Source organism: Lethenteron reissneri, chromosome 58, assembly GCF_015708825.2.
Source record: "Lethenteron reissneri isolate LAM-NWPU_2019-01 chromosome 58, ASM1570882v1, whole genome shotgun sequence".
In the NCBI taxonomy this organism is placed as follows: domain Eukaryota; kingdom Metazoa; phylum Chordata; class Hyperoartia; order Petromyzontiformes; family Petromyzontidae; genus Lethenteron; species Lethenteron reissneri.
In genome coordinates this window covers 9676356-9695409 of record NC_083836.1, presented here as the reverse complement: position 1 = coordinate 9695409, position 19054 = coordinate 9676356, and the positions used below count along the sequence as shown (strand labels likewise).

Here is a 19054-nt window from a genome sequence, read left to right as displayed (position 1 = left end):
TCCTCGTGGTCGCGTGGATTTTTCTACGAGTCCTCCGGTTTTTCCCTTCACTTTTAGAATCAACATCAGGCGTTTCGACTATTTGGCTGTTATACATTTTCACGTGATTATACTCTACTTCATCGAGCTATGATTTGTGGCCAGGTCACTTCTGAAAAAAGAGCTACATAGCTCAGTGGGCCTTACCTGGTAAAATAAAATAAATGCTTTAGTTTAAATAGTTTTAGTGGTAATTAACGTGCACCACACACATCTGGTTCCCCTTCCATAGATTCCTTACTCAGTGGACTATTCCCCCCACCCCCATTCATCATGCCAACATCTTCCTCCCTTTCCTCTCTCCACTTCTACCTTCTCCTTTGTTCTCGATCTCTTTCCCTATCACTTCCCATGTAATATGGTCAATCAACACTATCATTGCCATGATCACCACTCGTGTGACGCTTAATATATCGGTTATGCATGTGTCGCAGTGTCTGTGTGTGCGCACTCCTGTCATTTGCCTTGTCATTACGTGTGTACGTGTGTGCGTGTGTTGTTACGTGTTGTGGGGAGCGGTGGTGTAGCGGTGGTGTAGCGGTTAGCGCGCTGCGCTACGAACCTGGCGACCCGAATTCGATTCCTGCTTACGGCCAACACCAGTGGGGATTATCTGAAGCGGTCCTGGGCCTCCCCTAGGTCGACTCAGCCACAAATAAGTACTTGGGTGCGGTGTGTAAACATCGCCACTGGGGAGACAAAGGCGGTTGGGCGTGGTGCTGGCCATCCACCCCCTTCGTGTGCCGTGCCGGCCTTCATAGGCACTTGCCCCAACAGCTCCGTTAAGTCTACACGGTGGGGGGGGGAATCTTTGTCTTTGTGTTATTACACAGAACCGGCATGTGCGTGTGTATACACAGAACCGGCATGTGTGTGTGTGTATCCACAGAACCGGCGTGTGTGTGTGTGTATACACAGAACCGGCGTGTGTGTGTGTGCGTACACAGAACCGGCGTGTGTGTGTGTATACACAGAACCGGCGTGTGTGTGTGTATACACAGAACCGGCGTGTGTGTGTGTGTGTACACAGAACCGGCGTGTGTGTGTGTGTATGCACAGAACCGGCGTGTGTGTGTGCGTACACAGAACCGGCATGTGTGTGTGTGTATGCACAGAACCGGCGTGTGTGTGTGCGTACACAGAACCGGCGTGTGTGTGTGTGTGTATGCACAGAACCGGCGTGTGTGTGTGCGTACACAGAACCGGCATGTGTGTGCATACACAGAACCGGCGTGTGTGTGTGTGTATACACAGAACCGGCGTGTGTGTGTGCATAAACAGAACCGGCGTGTGTGTGTGTGTATGCACAGAACCGGCGTGTGTGTGTGCGTACACAGAACCGGCATGTGTGTGCATACACAGAACCGGCATGTGTGTGTGTGCATAAACAGAACCGGCGTGTGTGTGTGTGTATGCACAGAACCGGCGTGTGTGTGTGCGTACACAGAACCGGCATGTGTGTGCATAAACAGAACCGGCGTGTGTGTGTGTGCATACACAGAACCGGCGTGTGTGTGTGTGTATACACAGAACCGGCATGTGTGTGTGTGCATAAACAGAACCGGCGTGTGTGTGTGTGCATACACAGAACCGGCGTATGTGTGTGTGTATACACAGAACCGGCATGTGTGTGTGTGCATAAACAGAACCGGCGTGTGTGTGTGTGCATACACAGAACCGGCGTGCCCTGCAAACAGCGTCTACGTCGAGCGCATGTCCGCCTGCCCATCCACCTGCGGGGACTTGGCCGCTTCTTCGAACTGCGAGCTCCCCGACGTGGAGGGCTGCCAGTGCTTGCCCGGGTTCGTGATGAGCGGCTTCGACTGCGTCCCCTTCACCCAGTGCGGCTGCCTCTATGAGAACTCCTACCGCGAGGTGACGGGGGGGGGGCGCGGGGTGGGGGCAGTGGCGACCGACGTGAAGAACGCGGCGTCTCCATTTGTGCGCGCAACGTAATGCCATTGCTCGGTCGATTCGCTTCGCTCCAACAATAATGATAACGCGTCTCACGTGTGTGCGTGTTGAGCTTTCTTCGCAGCGTACGTTGCCCAACCGTGCTAAATCGGAGGTGGGGATTAAATCGCATATTTTAGTAGATTGATGATCCTCTAAGCATGGCTATCCAAGGGAAACCGATCAACCAGTCGTGCGTTTGGAAGTGGAATTGGATGGGAGCTCTAATGGGGATATATCCAGGTCTACCAGCAACATGAACAACACTCAAGCTTGGTTCATTCATCACGCCCCTCATGCTAAAAACCCATCTGCAGGCAAGAGTCTCTCTAGACCAGGGGTCGACAACCTGTGGCTCCAGGCCTCGCATGGGGCTCTTCATGGAACTGCTTCGTGACGTTATTATGAAGGGCCACAGTCTTGTATTTGTAGTAAGTATGTAGGAGGCTTGACGACAGGGTCGGAGGCACACTTATTTATTACACCAACTTGTGCACACACAGTACTTACGGGGTATCGTCCCCTTCACTTAGCTACAGGGATACACAACAGCTAACCCCGCTAACCTACGCCCAAGTCCTCCACTACGGAGCTAGGGGAGGCTACCTATCCCAGCCTGGTCAAGCTGGGATCCCGGCACCCTGAGTCTCCAGACCGGCTTGTCAGTCTGGGCTCTCGGGGCCACGCCACCGGCTTGCCCTGGTCGGCCCTTATAAGGACAGCGAGCCAGGGGAGCTCTGGGGCCTATTCTAGCAGGTCTTCCTTCTTCTCTGGTTAAAGCTGATCCCCGACCTCGAGCCCTCCGGCTCACCACCTTTTATAGGACTCGGCCCCCGGGGGGGCCCGTGGGGGATGCAGGTGCGGACGTCGGTGCGAGCGCCACCCTTGTGTACGGCCGTAACCCCGCCCCTTGTGTTTGTTAGCCATCCGTGGCCATGCACAATTACACCTCTACATCCGTGGCCATGCACAATTACACCTCTACATCACCCCCCCCTGTACAGCTCGCAGCCGTCCCCGGCTGCAAAAAAAATCAGAATAAAGGTGTATCCCTCCCGAAAACCGTGTGTGTGCCTCGCGTAATTTTAACAAGAACAAAGAGAACCATAACAAGAACAACAACAGGAAGAGAGAAAAAAAATACAACCCGACGCACCCCCCCGAATGAATACCCCATTCCCCAAAACCAACATATATACACGCACTCCGGCCGTCTCCCCCCCCACTGTCCGCAAGGCCCCCCAACGGCCGACCTCACAATAGTCTGCGCGTTTTGGCGCGCGTTCTCGCGGCGGGCCCGTCACAAGGGCCCGTCCCGGCACGCTCAGTGGCGTTTGTCGACGGTCCGGGTGCAAGAGAGTCTGGCGTCGCTGCCGAGTGACCCCCGACCCCTCCGGGAGGGGTTGGCGGGCGTGGACCCGTCACTCCTGTTGCACCTGGAGACGGAACAGTTGATGTCAGGTTAGGCGAGAGCAGCGACGTCGGGGAGTCGGCGGAACCCTCACACGTTTGGCCATGCGTGTGTGTGTGTGAATCACGGGGCGGCGCGATGAACGGTTTCAACCTTGAGGGGTGCACGTACCACCGACGCCTCCCCCATTTGACGCGAACACATTGTGGCCGCAAGACAGGTACGACCTCCACTGGCCCCCGCCACGGCCGCACCAACTTTGACGAGGTTGCCAGCGGCACCTGGGGACAGTGCAACCATGCCCTGTCCCCTGGTTTCCATTTGAACACATGTACCCGCCCCAGCCGAAGCCTCTCGTTCGCCCTCTGGCGGAGTTCAGAATTTTGCACGGCCGCTTCCCGCGCCTCAGATAATTTGCTGATGTTAAATTTAATGTGTTCGGACAAGGTAGACTTCGCCTGAGGCGCCGAGAGCTTCAGCTGGGTCGTCACAGGGGGGTCAGCCTCGCGGCCATACATTAAAAAGAAAGGGGAAAATCTGGTGGCCGCATGGGGAGCCATCCTGTAGGCCTGCAACACACCGGCTATGCGAAGGTCCCAATCTGTCTGGGATTCCGACACCTGCTGGGACAGCATAGACGTGATGGTCCGATGCAGCCGTTCCACCATCCCGTCAGTTTGTGGGTGATACGGGGAGGTCCGAATTTTCTCCGTACCCAAGAGGTCGCACACCTCGCGGAGGAGTTTTCCCGAAAAATTCCTACCCTGGTCAGTACGCAGCCGTTCCGGAGCACCCTTGTCGAGGACATAGCCCTGGACAAAGGCCTCCGCGATGGCTGCTGCCGACTGGTTGGCCAGGGGCCAGGCCATAGGCCATCTCGTGAAGTATTCGACCCCTGTCAATAAATACCTATTTCCCCTGGGTGTAGCGGGAAATGGCCCGAGTATGTCTAGAGCAACGAGCTCGTTAACCCGGGAAACCTTTATGGACTGCAGTGGAGGGTTGGACCCCCTAGCTGGTGGCTTCCGCCGCGCGCATTGCGTGCACGACCCCAGGAGATCCCGCACTTCCTTTGCCATGCCCGGCCAGAAGAAATCGAGCTGGAGCGTGGAAAAGGTCTTGTGAACCCCCAAGTGCAGAAGCCGCTCATGAACAGCCCATACCACCTTACCCCTTAATGCTGCAGGCACCACGAGCCGCTGGCGGCGGGTTTTTCTGTCCCAGTGCATTAAAAGACCCTGGAACAACCCCCACGAGTCAACGTTCGCCACCCCCTGACCAACCCCCCCGGCGCGACGGCGCAGAGCGAGGAGGGAGGTGTTCTCCATTTGGAGGCGTCCCCATTCCGCGACCGACAACCCCAGCAACGAATCCCTCCCTTCTTGCTCGATAGGACCCGAAGCCGAAGGCGCATCGGCGGCGGCCACGAGGACCGAATCGGTGGTGACGTTCGGGGGCCTACAACGCCCCGAACCCAAGAGGCAAGCGCACTCCGAAGTGGGTGGCAACCGCGACAGGGCGTCAGCGTTCGTGTGGCGGACGCCCTTACGATATGTGGTGACAAAGTCGTAGTCTTGGAGAATCTCCAACCATCGAGACAACTGGCCCGATGGTTGTTGAACCCGCAGAGCGTACTGTAGGGCCGCATGATCTGTACGGACGGTGAAACGCCGACCGTACAGATACGGGCGGTACTGCTGAATGAAATAAACAATTGCCAATAATTCCCGACGGGTAACGCAGTACCGTTGTTCCGCTGGAGACAGTACCCGACTACCGTAAGCCACCACATGCTCTACACCCCCAATGAGCTGGGACAGCACGCCCCCGATGCCCGTGTTACTTGCATCTGTATCGAGCAAGAAGGGTTGTGAGAAATCGGGGTAATTCAACGGCGGAGCCCCCACCAGGGCATTCCGGAGGGCGCAAAAAGCAGCCTCCTCCTCCGGCCCCCAATGAAACCTGACTCCCTTGGACGTCAAGGCATGCAATGGTTTCACGATCGTAGCGAAGTCAGCCACAAACCGTCGATAGTACGACGCGAACCCAATGAAACTCCTGACCTCTCCCACCGAGGTGGGAGTCGGCCAGGAGCTGACGCATTCCGTTTTGGCGGGATCAGTGGATATCCCCGAGCGCCCAACAATGTGACCCAAATACCGCACCGATTCGCGGAGCAAATGGCACTTCTGCGGTTTAAATTTTAAATTGGCAGCCCGCATTTTGAGAAAAACAGCACGCAACCTCTGGAGGTGTTCCTCGAAGGATTTGCTAAAGACGATGACATCGTCCAAATAAATTAAACACGAATCTCATTGCAAGCCTGCCAAGACCAGTTCCATTAACCGCTGAAAAGTTGCCGGCGCAGAATGTAAGCCCATCGGCAAGCAGTTAAATTGGAAGAGACCTTGCGGTGTACGAAAAGCAGTCTTAGGTTTTGATTCGTCATCCAGAGGAAGCTACCAGAATCCAGATAGTAAATCGAGGGTGGAAAAGAATCGCGCCCCCGCCAAGGCATCGAGCGACTCATCCATTCGAGGAAGCGGGTACGCATCTGCCACAGAAATTTTGTTCAATCGCCGAAAGTCGACGCAAAACCGCAGTGAGCCGTCGTGTTTTTTCACCAAAACGATCGGCGCGCCCCACGGGCTGTTGGAAGGGGAAATGATATCGGCGGCTAGCATGTCATCAACAGCCGATTTGACATGATCCTTTTCGGCGGGACTCAACCGAAAGGGATTTTGGCGGATTGGCGCGCTGTCACCCGTGTCAATATGGTGTCGCAGCAATTTAGTACAACCAATATCAAATTTGTGTTGACTAAAAACGTCAGCAAATTCGTTCAGGAGAACTCGCAGCTGCGCGCGCTGCGAGTCGGACAGGTCCACTGATCCCGCGCAAAGCGCATCCAGCCATCCGTCATCACAGTCCGAATGCGGTCGCGACGGAGGATCGGTGGTTACCTGACCCACGAGTGGTTCCTCATAGGGTACCGGCGTTGCGTGTGCAAGCACAGTCCCTTGAGGAACCACGGCCGTTCGCGATCCTACATTAAGGACTGCAATGAAGGGGTCCCCATCCCCTTTCACCATGGTCTGAGCCGCTAGCAAATCGGGTCCATTGACCCCGGCTCGAGATGGTCCCAACAAGACCCCCCGATCCGCAACCCCTTCAGCAAACGGCCGACGCAACCTAAGAGGGACGAGCATCTGAGCTCCCGGGGGTACGCGCACAGTTTTTGTCATGAGCGCCTGCACGGTGGCAAACGCCCGACGCTCCGTGGTGGGGGAAGACAAAAATGTAACACATCGGCCCGATGGGAGCTCGATGCACCCCTGGTCAATCAAGATACGGATGGGCATTTTGGCCAAGAAATCCGTCCCCAACAGGCACGGAACCGCGAGTGAGGAGGAAACCAAAACAGGGCCGGATAATTTAATATCTCCAATGCAAATTTTGGCGCGGATTTGCCCAATAATGCCCAGCGAGCCCCCGTTAGCAGCATAGCATGGCACGTCAACAGGGAGCAAGGGACGACTTTGAACGGGAAGGATGTTATAAATCAAATCAGATATAATGGTCGCCGATGCCCCTGTGTCAATTAAAATCCGCACCTCTACCCCATCAATATGACCGACCACAACCGATGATCCCGCCGACGCAGCAACGACACGATGGGCGAGCTCCGACCACTGACCCGGTTGGAGCGCTCGCCGCATTTCAGAACAATCGCGTGCAACGGGCGGCGATTTTCGAGCCCTGTTTAGTTGAGCGCGTGAGTGTGTGTCATATGTGTGCATGGGCCAAACGTGTGAGGTGCTACGACTCGCCGTATTTCTCTGCTGGAGCTTGGGTGGAGACGGCGTGGCGTCCTGACGAGGTGTCGCCCCGCGCTGACGGGGAGCCCGGCATCCTGACGCAACGTGACCTTGCAGGCCACAGTTGTAGCAGCGTGTGAGCGCCCCAGATGGCCTGGGCTGCTCCTGGCGGCTCGGTCCATTCCGAGCCTGTGGTGCCGCCGATCTCCATTCCCCCCGCCGCTCCACCCCGCAGACCTCCTCCGATGGGAGGGCGGTGGCCGCCATGGCATGGCCGGCCACCCCCTTGGCCGCCTTACGACGCAGGGACCGCAAGCCCCCGTGGATGTGGCGTGCGACCAGCAGGGACGACATCTCTGTGTCGTCTTGAGCCAAGACGTTGACATCCAGCTCATCAGCGAGTAGCAGCAGCTTCTCAGCCACCATGGCGTCCACTCCCTCCTCGTCCATCCGTGGAAAAGCTGCTTTCGCCAGAGCCAGGAGAGCCGTCCGGAAGGCCAGGGGCGATTCGTTGGCGCCCCGATGCCGATCGTGGAACAGCTGCCTGCAGTCGGAAGGCGGCCCATAGACGGCTGACAGCAGCTGCAGCGCCAGGTGCAGCGTGGCGCGCTTTTCCCTAGGCGCCGAGGTGAGGGTAGCCAGGGCGTCGTTGTCCAGCATCGCCGGCAGCGCGCGTAGTGCCTCGGCGTCCGTCCAGTTCGCCATCTCTTGATGAGCGATGAACCGCCTTTTGAAGCCGCCCCAGTCTCCGTCCGCGCCCACGAATTCTTTGAGAGGCGGCAGACGCTGCTGTAACGCGACGTCCGTGGCTGCAGATCGCTCTCCGTCGCTCCCAGCAGATGATACAGTGTGGGCGGGCTGCGAGCATGGCATCGCCGGTCGCTCTGATGTTGACGCGCTGTCCGGTGTTGATGATGTCACGGCTTGTGCTTGGCGCTCAGCAGTCACCTGACGCGGGCCGGCCCCGCCCTCAGCTCGCACTGTAGTGATGGCGGGAAATTTAACCGCGAGCCGCGTCGGGGTGGCGGGAAACGTCGCCGCGCGTCGGCTGCTGTCGTCGTCCCGCGCTGCCCCTCCAGCCCCCAGCCGCGTGATCTCCTCCAACGCGGCGGCCGCGGCGTAGAGCAGCTCCGCCAGGCGGGAGTGAGCCAGCCGGAGTCCTTCGGCCGACGCATCCCCCCCTTCCTGTCGTAGCAGCGCGGGCGTACTCGGCCCCGGCTGCTCCGATCCGACCCCGGCCATCTCTGGTGGTGATTCGGCCGTGGCGTCTTCTATCTCCGACTCCCTGGTACGTGTCGTCCCTCGTGTGTCCATCGTTGAACGTTTTACTTCTGACGCCAGATGTAGTAAGTATGTTGGAGGCTTGACGACAGGGTCGGAGGCACACTTATTTATTACACCAACTTGTGCACACACAGTACTTACGGGGTATCGTCCCCTTCACTTAGCTACAGGGATACACAACAGCTAACCCCGCTAACCTACGCCCAAGTCCTCCACTACGGAGCTAGGGGAGGCTACCTATCCCAGCCTGGTCAAGCTGGGATCCCGGCACCCTGAGTCTCCAGACCGGCTTGTCAGTCTGGGCTCTCGGGGCCACGCCACCGGCTTGCCCTGGTCGGCCCTTATAAGGACAGCGAGCCAGGGGAGCTCTGGGGCCTATTCTAGCAGGTCTTCCTTCTTCTCTGGTTAAAGCTGATCCCCGACCTCGAGCCCTCCGGCTCACCACCTTTTATAGGACTCGGCCCCCGGGGGGGCCCGTGGGGGATGCAGGTGCGGACGTCGGTGCGAGCGCCACCCTTGTGTACGGCCGTAACCCCGCCCCTTGTGTTTGTTAGCCATCCGTGGCCATGCACAATTACACCTCTACATCCGTGGCCATGCACAATTACACCTCTACATATTCACCACATCGCATTGCTGCTCTTGTAATCCGTAATAGTAATTTTTTTTGGGTTAGATCGTATAAATATAAATGTGTATTTAAACCCGCAACTCCCCGACACAGCCAATTAGTAAGGTTTGTCACGTGAACAGATCGTGCCAATTCGTTACAAGTGTAGGGGTGTTACGGAGGGGGTGTTATACAGTTGAGTCGGACGGTAAACAAACACACTGGGCGTGGCTATGTCTGTACGCGAGGAGGTGCTCACAGCGACGTCCGCACCGTTCAGCCTGGGGGGCTGACACGGAGCTGGGATCCCCCGCGGCCCCACCCCTCAACGGGGGAGGGATATATAAAGGGGTGAGCCGGAGGGCTCGGGGCAGTATGTATTAAGCTTAAACCTGTGAAGAAGGAAGATCTACTAGATAGAGCCCTGGGACTCCCCTGGCTCGCTGCCCTTCTCAGGGCCGACCAGGACCAAGCCAGTGGCGTGGCCCCGAGAGCCAGAGCCGATGCTCTTGTCAGAGCCGGTCTGGGGACTCCGGGCACCGTAATCCCAGCTTAACCAGGGCTGGGTTAGCTAGCCTCCCCTAGCCCGATAGTGGAGGATCTAGAGGTAGGCTAGGTGTAGCCTAGAGCGTGACTTCCCAGTTAGACGGGTGAAGGGGCCGACACCCCTTCCAGTGCTGTACGTCCCGGTCTGTGTTGTACCTTGTACTGAATAAAACAGGACCCTGCGGGGTGGGCTGGTAGGAATAATACTAATACCGGTACAGGGATATCGACCGGGTATAGAGGAGTTAAAAAGAAAATGATTTGTGTATGGGGGGTGAGCGATGATGTCCACACCCCCCCTCCCCACTGACTCGCGCGCATACAGAGCAATGACGTCAACACCCCCCTCCCCACTGACTCGCGCGCCCACAGAGCGATGACGTCCACACCCCCCTCCCCACTGACTCGCGCGCCCACAGAGCGATGACGTCCACACCCCCCTCCCCACTGACTCGCGCGCCCACAGAGCAAGGATTGCAACAGGCGATGTCATTGGCTGCGCCGGATGCGACGGCCATCTTGTTTAGTTCATTTAGTTCACGGATCGCAGGGGGAGCGGGCGGCCATCTTGTCAGACAGACGGACGGCCTCGCGAAGCCTGTCGCAGTAGGCCTCGCGAAGCCTCCTGCACTAGGCCTCGCGAAGCCTCCAGCAGTAGGCCTCGCGAAGCCTTCTGCACTAGGCCTCGCGAAGCCTTCCCTGCAGTAGGCCTCACGAAGCCTTCTCTGCAGTAGGCCTCGCGAAGCCTTCTCTGCAGTAGGCCTCGCGATGCCTTCTCTGCAGTAGGCCTCGCGAAGCCTTTTCCGCAGTAGGCCTCGCAAAGCCTGCCGCACTAGGCCTCGCGAAGCCTGCCGCACTAGGCCTCGCGCCGTGCTTTTCGTGCACAAATAAGGCGATTAAATGTATCTTGTCTCTGTGTTAATAAATGTATCTTGTCTCTGTGTTAAAAAAACGTGCTGCGTTTCAGTAAAGTAAATTTGAAGCGAAGTTTATTATTACACTTGTTAAGCCGGGAAAGCCCCACTGATTCAAAAGGTTTTTGTAGGGTCCTGCCAAGTGTTTGCAGTAGGTGGCGATGTTGCTACACCAAATCGGACGATACGAAGGGAGAGATTGAGGCCTAGTTCTAGGCTTTAGGCCTAGCTGTAGGCTTTAGGGCGCTGTGAGTTAATTTTTAATTTAAATGTTTTAATGATTCATGTGAAAGCTTTAAATTTAAATGTTTCTATTTTAAAACATGAGGGAATGTAACATTGTTAAACATAACTCCCTTTCACACACCCGGGGGTACGATACGAAGGGAGAGTTTCAGGCCTAGTTCTAGGCTTTAGGCCTAGCTGTAGGCTTTAGGGCGCTGTGAGTTTTTTTAATTTAATTTCAAAGTTTTAATTAAAAGCTATCTCAGGGAATAAGGGAATGTTACACGTGTCATGCCAAGTGTTTGCAGTAGGGGGCGATGTTGCTACCAGGATAGCGTCACTGAGTCTAAAGGTCTTTGTAGGGTCATGCCAAGTGTTTGCAGTAGGGGGCGATGTTGATACACGGACGGACGGACGGACAGTCGGACGGACGGACGGACACATTAATCTATTGGTGGTCTGGTCCACTTCGTTCCTACCAGTATAAGTGTGCCTCCAACCCCGGCGTCCAAGTCCTCCTGAACAATATTACACGAGTACAGCACACCGCTGTGTTGCTGAGAAAACCCACAACATTGACAATTTGAGTACCGTGACGTTTCGCCAGTAATTACGACCAGCATCATCAGGCGGCAGTCAGAGTTGTAGAGAAATCCTCCTGTTTCTGTCTTAAATAGAGGGATAAATGGGATGTCGTCACTTGTGCACCAATCACAACATGTGTGTGTGCATGCTAAAACACAGCAAGTTGGCAGAGTAGAGGGCACAGGTGGTGCATCAGCCAGTCATCTCAGTTAGTCGACCCACAGCACTTGGGTTTGTCCCATGACCTGTCAGCGGGCGTTCGACACTTCGTGGCATTAACGTGCACCTAGCGTGGCACAAGCACCATTGTGATGTCACCGTCACTTAGTGGCGAATAGTGGTTGTTGCTACATGTAGCAGTTAGCGCACTGTGCTACGAACTGAGCGACCCAAGTTCGATTCCTGCTGTAAGCAAACATCGATGACGAAGATCTGAACCACACCAGGGTCTCCCCTAGGTCGACTCGGCCTCAAATGCGTACCTGATGTTGTGTGTAAAACATCGCCCACGAAGGAGACAAAGGCGACCAGGTGTGGTGCTGGCCACCCACCCCCTTCGTGTGCTATGCCAGCCTTCATAGGTGTTGGCTAACAGTACTACTCCAACAGTCTGTTAAGGTTATAACGGAGGATCTTTGTGTGTGTGCGCGTGTTGTGTGTAGGCTGGAGAGACGTTTTACACATCCGGCTGCAACAAGAACTGCACGTGCATGAAAGCAAACTTGGTGCAGTGCATGGACACGAGCTGCGGCGCCAATGAACTCTGCACCGTTGGCGATTTTACCATCGGCTGCTTTGCCGGTGAGCATCACGAATCTACGGTTTGCCTTGGAATAGGAAGCACTGGCGGCGTTCGTTCCGCAGCCGGCCGCATACGTGGGCACGGGGGTGAACACGAGCCCCACCACGCCGCGTCGACACTGTGCCACCCGTCATTGCAACATCCAGTGACTGAGCAAAGGTGCCAGCGGCGGTCACGTCGATAACGGCGCTCCTCCGGTGGGGTGGGGAGGTTTTAAAGTTCCACAGCTTTGCGAAAAGAGGTTGTTGTTGATGTCCGACGATGGTTTCCTTGCAGATGATCCGTGCGCTCACGTAACCTGTGAGAATGGAGGCGCCTGCTCATCGTTGAGTGGACAGCAGGTCACGTGCCAGTGTCCCCCCCCCATTCACAGGCGACCGTTGCGAGAGCACAATGAGCCCAGCGAGCACAGCGAGCCCAGGTATGGTTTGCCAAAACAAGCAGGGTAAGGGGAGGGGGAGGTGGGTGGGGGGGTGATGTAATTAAACAAGAGCTGTGGAACGGCCCTCGTAGGCCACAGGGGTTCACAGGTCAGACGCTCGTGAAACACTTACGTCTATAACCGGTGCCAGAATTTGCTTGTGTTGAACCAATGCCACCGATATTATGCACCCAGAGAAGGCCCTCGCGTGGCTAATGAGATGCATCAAAAACACGTGTTTTGTACGTGGAGGCACTGATGTGTGATGGGAGGCGTGTCACCCGTCTGCATATTTACTTTGCGATTTATTTTTCTCCGCAACGATGGGCTGGGTAGGGTTTTAGGGTTTACGCGTGCTTCAAAAAATCCCCACGCGTTGAGGCCGTGTATCTGGTGTGTGCGCGTCTCTGCCGACCAGGTGATCTGTGTGCTGCTTGGAACCCATGCTTGAACGGAGGAAGCTGCACAGAAGTAGGTGGACAAATTCACTGTCGCTGCCCCGACTCCTACACTGGAGACCGATGTGAAACCAAAGGTAAGGCCACAAAACAACCACCTTGATTTTAACTTGGCACTCATCAGAATCTGAAATATTTGTTCATCCTGGAGGAATCCGATGAGCAATACAGCTCTTTTTTCACAGATGTCCAGTAGGGGCGGGTAAGAAAGTTACAACAACAAACATCACAAAACACGATAGGAGTGCAAAGTATAGGAAATGTAAGCAAATAATAATTTTAAAAAACTTGTATTTTACCAGGTAAAACCCGCTGAGCTAGTAGCTTATTTTTCAGAAATGACCTGGCCACAAGATAGTTCAACGAAGTGGCTTATCACGTGGACAGCACCAATATTATCTCGCCTGTACAATTGTGCGTGTGTGTCATTATTAATTCATAATTGATTATATTCGTGGTGGATGACGATTCTATTCGAGCACAGGGCAAAAAGTTCAGGAGTTGAATGCCAACGTTCGCCATGACGAGATTTCTTAGAGAGAGAGTTCGTGAAATTGTACTGTTCCTCCTCCTACGTTGAAGAAGTGCAGACCAAAGTGGTCCATAATACAGGTTTTTTTTGTTAGATCGCGTAAATATATAAATGTGGTGTTAAACACGCCACCACCCGACACAGCCAATTAGGAAGGTTTATCACATTAACAGAACATGTCAATTCGTCACTCGTACAGCACTAACCGGTGTGTTAGTTTTGTTTGCATGGCCACAATCGCACAACTGTGACTTGTCTTCATTGTATCTTTCGAGGTCTCTATTGATCTATATGGGTCTCTGTCTCAATACGTCTCTATATATCTTCATGCGTTTACTACGTGGTCCATAGTTTGGGTTGTATGGCCACAACCGCATTACCGTGGATTTAATTTGCAATTCACGAAGGAGATATGCGCATCGACCTGTTCATGTTCTGATGCGGTTGATGGTTCCACCGGTGTCTTCGAGCAGGAGGAGGCATGTCAAAGTCAGGAGATTGCGATGTATGGGTCTCCACTGAGGTGATGATACGTTGTTTACTGATCATTTGTGAAGTGCCCATGTTAATCTGTAAATCAAGACGACACACAAAGACAAATATCCCCTGTATAGCTGAAGCAAACTGTTAGGGCAAATGCTGTTAGCGAGGAGCACTTATGAAGGTCAGCATGGCACACGAGGGGGTGGGTGGCCAGCACCACGCCCGGCTGCCTTTGTCTCCCCAGTGCCGATGTCTAGACATCGCACCAGGCACTTAGTTGAGGCTGAGTCGACCTCAGGGAGGCCCAGAACCAATTCAGCTAATCGTCGCCGGTGTTGGCCATCAAAGGAAATCAAACTCGGGCCACCAGGTTCATAGCGCAGCGCAATAACCAATGCCCTAGCGCTCCCCATTTGTTTGACAAACACTTTTTTAATGTTTTTAGATGTGACGGTGACGATCATCATCGCGGTGGTGTGCAGCGTGGGTGGAGTCCTGATCGTCGTTGTCGTCACCGTCGTTTTGGTCAAGTACTTCCGAAACAGGCAAGCGCCACACAGCCACACACACCAGTGTCTCCCTCCACACCCACTCCACACAGCCACACACACCAGTGCCTCCCTCACCCCACACAGCCACACACACCAGTGCCTCCCTCCACACCCACTCCACACAGCCACACACCCCAGTGCCTCCCTCCCCCTCGCCCCACACAGCCACACACACCAGTGCCTCCCTCCACACCCACTCCACACAGCCACACACACCAGTGCCTCCCTCACCCCACACAGCCACACACACCAGTGCCTCCCTCCACACCCACTCCACACAGCCACACACACCAGTGTCTCCCTCCCCCTCACCCCACACAGCCACACACACCAGTGTCTCCCTCCCTCTCACCCCACACAGCCACACACACCAGTGCCTCCCTCCACACCCACCCCACACAGCCACACACACCAGTGTCTCCCTCCCCCTCACCCCACACAGCCACACACACCAGTGTCTCCCTCCCCCTCACCCCACACAGCCACACACACCAGTGCCTCCCTCCCCTTCACCCCACACAGCCACACACACCAGTGCCTCCCTCCCCCACACAGCCACACACACCAGTGCCTCCCTCACCCCACACAGCCACACACACCAGTGCCTCCCTCCCCCACACAGCCACACACACCAGTGCCTCCCTCCCCCTCACCCCACACAGCCACACGCACCAGTGCCTCCCTCCACACCCACCCCACACAGCCACACACACCAGTGTCTCCCTCCCCCTCACCCCACACAGCCACACACACCAGTGCCTCCCTCCACACCCACTCCACACAGCCACACACACCAGTGCCTCCCTCCACACCCACTCCACACAGCCACACACACCAGTGCCTCCCTGCACACCCACTCCACACAGCCACACACACCAGTGTCTCCCTCCCCCTCACCCCACACAGCCACACACACCAGTGCCTCCCTCCACATCCACCCCACACAGCCACACACACCAGTGCCTCCCTTCACACCCACTCCACACAGCCACACGCACCAGTGCCTCCCTCCACACCCACTCCACACAGCCACACACACCAGTGCCTCCCTCACCCCACACAGCCACACACACCAGTGCCTCCCTCCACACCCACTCCACACAGCCACACACACCAGTGTCTCCCTCCCCCTCACCCCACACAGCCACACACACCAGTGCCTCCCTCCACACCCACTCCACACAGCCACACACACCAGTGTCTCCCTCCCCCTCACCCCACACAGCCACACACACCAGTGTCTCCCTCCCTCTCACCCCACACAGCCACACACACCAGTGCCTCCCTCCACACCCACCCCACACAGCCACACACACCAGTGTCTCCCTCCCCCTCACCCCACACAGCCACACACACCAGTGCCTCCCTCCCCCTCACCCCACACAGCCACACACACCAGTGCCTCCCTCCCCCACACAGCCACACACACCAGTGCCTCCCTCACCCCACACAGCCACACACACCAGTGCCTCCCTCCCCCACACAGCCACACACACCAGTGCCTCCCTCCCCCTCACCCCACACAGCCACACGCACCAGTGCCTCCCTCCACACCCACCCCACACAGCCACACACACCAGTGCCTCCCTCCACACCCACTCCACACAGCCACACACACCAGTGCCTCCCTCCACACCCACTCCACACAGCCACACACACCAGTGCCTCCCTGCACACCCACTCCACACAGCCACACACACCAGTGTCTCCCTCCCCCTCACCCCACACAGCCACACACACCAGTGCCTCCCTCCACACCCACCCCACACAGCCACACACACCAGTGCCTCCCTGCACACCCACTCCACACAGCCACACGCACCAGTGCCTCCCTCCACACCCACTCCACACAGCCACACACACCAGTGCCTCCCTCCCCCTCCCCCCACACAGCCACACACACCAGTGCCTCCCTCCACACCCTCTCCACACAGCCACACGCACCCGTGTCTCCCTCCCCCTCCCCCCACACAGCCACACACACCCGTGCTTCCCTCCACACCCACTCCACACAGCCACACGCACCAGTGCCTCCCTCCACACCCACTCCACACAGCCACACACACCAGTGCCTCCCTCCACACCCACTCCACACAGCCACACGCACCAGTGTCTCCCTCCCCCTCACCCCACACAGCCACACACACCAGTGTCTCCCTCCCCCTCACCCCACACAGCCACACACACCAGTGCCTCCCTCCACACCCACTCCACACAGCCACACACACCAGTGTCTCCCTCCCCCTCACCCCACACAGCCACACACACCAGTGTCTCCCTCCCTCTCACCCCACACAGCCACACACACCAGTGCCTCCCTCCACACCCACCCCACACAGCCACACACACCAGTGTCTCCCTCCCCCTCACCCCACACAGCCACACACACCAGTGTCTCCCTCCCCCTCACCCCACACAGCCACACACACCAGTGCCTCCCTCCCCCTCACCCCACACAGCCACACATACCAGTGCCTCCCTCCCCCACACAGCCACACACACCAGTGCCTCCCTCACCCCACACAGCCACACACACCAGTGCCTCCCTCCCCCACACAGCCACACACACCAGTGCCTCCCTCCCCCTCACCCCACACAGCCACACGCACCAGTGCCTCCCTCCACACCCACCCCACACAGCCACACACACCAGTGTCTCCCTCCCCCTCACCCCACACAGCCACACACACCAGTGCCTCCCTCCACACCCACTCCACACAGCCACACACACCAGTGCCTCCCTCCACACCCACTCCACACAGCCACACACACCAGTGCCTCCCTGCACACCCACTCCACACAGCCACACACACCAGTGTCTCCCTCCCCCTCACCCCACACAGCCACACACACCAGTGCCTCCCTCCACACCCACCCCACACAGCCACACACACCAGTGCCTCCCTCCACACCCACTCCACACAGCCACACGCACCAGTGCCTCCCTCCACACCCACTCCACACAGCCACACACACCAGTGCCTCCCTCACCCCACACAGCCACACACACCAGTGCCTCCCTCCACACCCACTCCACACAGCCACACACACCAGTGTCTCCCTCCCCCTGACCCCACACAGCCACACACACTAGTGCCTCCCTCCACACCCACTCCACACAGCCACACACACCAGTGTCTCCCTCCCCCTCACCCCACACAGCCACACACACCAGTGTCTCCCTCCCTCTCACCCCACACAGCCACACACACCAGTGCCTCCCTCCACACCCACCCCACACAGCCACACACACCAGTGTCTCCCTCCCCCTCACCCCACACAGCCACACACACCAGTGTCTCCCTCCCCCTCACCCCACACAGCCACACACACCAGTGCCTCCCTCCCCCTCACCCCACACAGCCACACATACCAGTGCCTCCCTCCCCCACACAGCCACACACACCAGTGCCTCCCTCACCCTACACAGCCACACACACCAGTGCCTCCCTCCCCCACACAGCCACACACACCAGTGCCTCCCTCCACACCCACTCCACACAGCCACACGCACCAGTGTCTCCCTCCCCCTCACCCCACACAGCCACACACACCAGTGCCTCCCTCCACACCCACTCCACACAGCCACACACACCAGTGCCTCCCTCACCCCACACAGCCACACACACCAGTGCCTCCCTCCACACCCACTCCACACAGCCACACACACCAGTGTCTCCCTCCCCCTCACCCCACACAGCCACACACACCAGTGTCTCCCTCCCTCTCACCCCACACAGCCACACACACCAGTGCCTCCCTCCACACCCACCCCACACAGCCACACACACCAGTGTCTCCCTCCCCCTCACCCCACACAGCCACACACACCAGTGTCTCCCTCCCCCTCACCCCACACAGCCACACACACCAGTGCCTCCCTCCCCCTCACCCCACACAGCCACACACACCAGTGCCTCCCTCCCCCACACAGCCACACACACCAGTGCCTCCCTCACCCCACACAGCCACACACACCAGTGCCTCCCTCCCCCACACAGCCACACACACCAGTGCCTCCCTCCCCCTCAACCCACACAGCCACACGCACCAGTGCCTCCCTCCACACCCACCCCACACAGCCACACACACCAGTGTCTCCCTCCCCCTCACCCCACACAGCCACACACACCAGTGCCTCCCTCCACACCCACTCCACACAGCCACACACACCAGTGCCTCCCTCCACACCCACTCCACACAGCCACACACACCAGTGCCTCCCTGCACACCCACTCCACACAGCCACACACACCAGTGTCTCCCCCCCCCTCACCCCACACAGCCACACACACCAGTGCCTCCCTCCACACCCACCCCACACAGCCACACACACCAGTGCCTCCCTCCACACCCACTCCACACAGCCACACGCACCAGTGCCTCCCTCCACACCCACTCCACACAGCCACACACACCAGT

General features: G+C 57.4%; 1 protein-coding gene across 1 annotated transcript in view; it reads left to right on the top strand.

Moving 5' to 3' along the window:
• LOC133357469 (zonadhesin-like) overlaps positions 1-14627 on the top strand; it is an 83887-nt gene extending 69260 nt beyond the window's left edge. The window contains exons 35-39 of the mRNA XM_061575414.1: positions 1715-1914; positions 12048-12186; positions 12464-12608; positions 13027-13143; positions 14527-14627. Of these exons, the coding sequence (XP_061431398.1) occupies positions 1715-1914; positions 12048-12186; positions 12464-12608; positions 13027-13030 (488 nt within the window). The 3' untranslated portion in view covers positions 13031-13143; positions 14527-14627. The remainder of the gene's footprint in view (positions 1-1714; positions 1915-12047; positions 12187-12463; positions 12609-13026; positions 13144-14526) is intronic.
• Positions 14628-19054: the final 4427 nt, after the last annotated feature.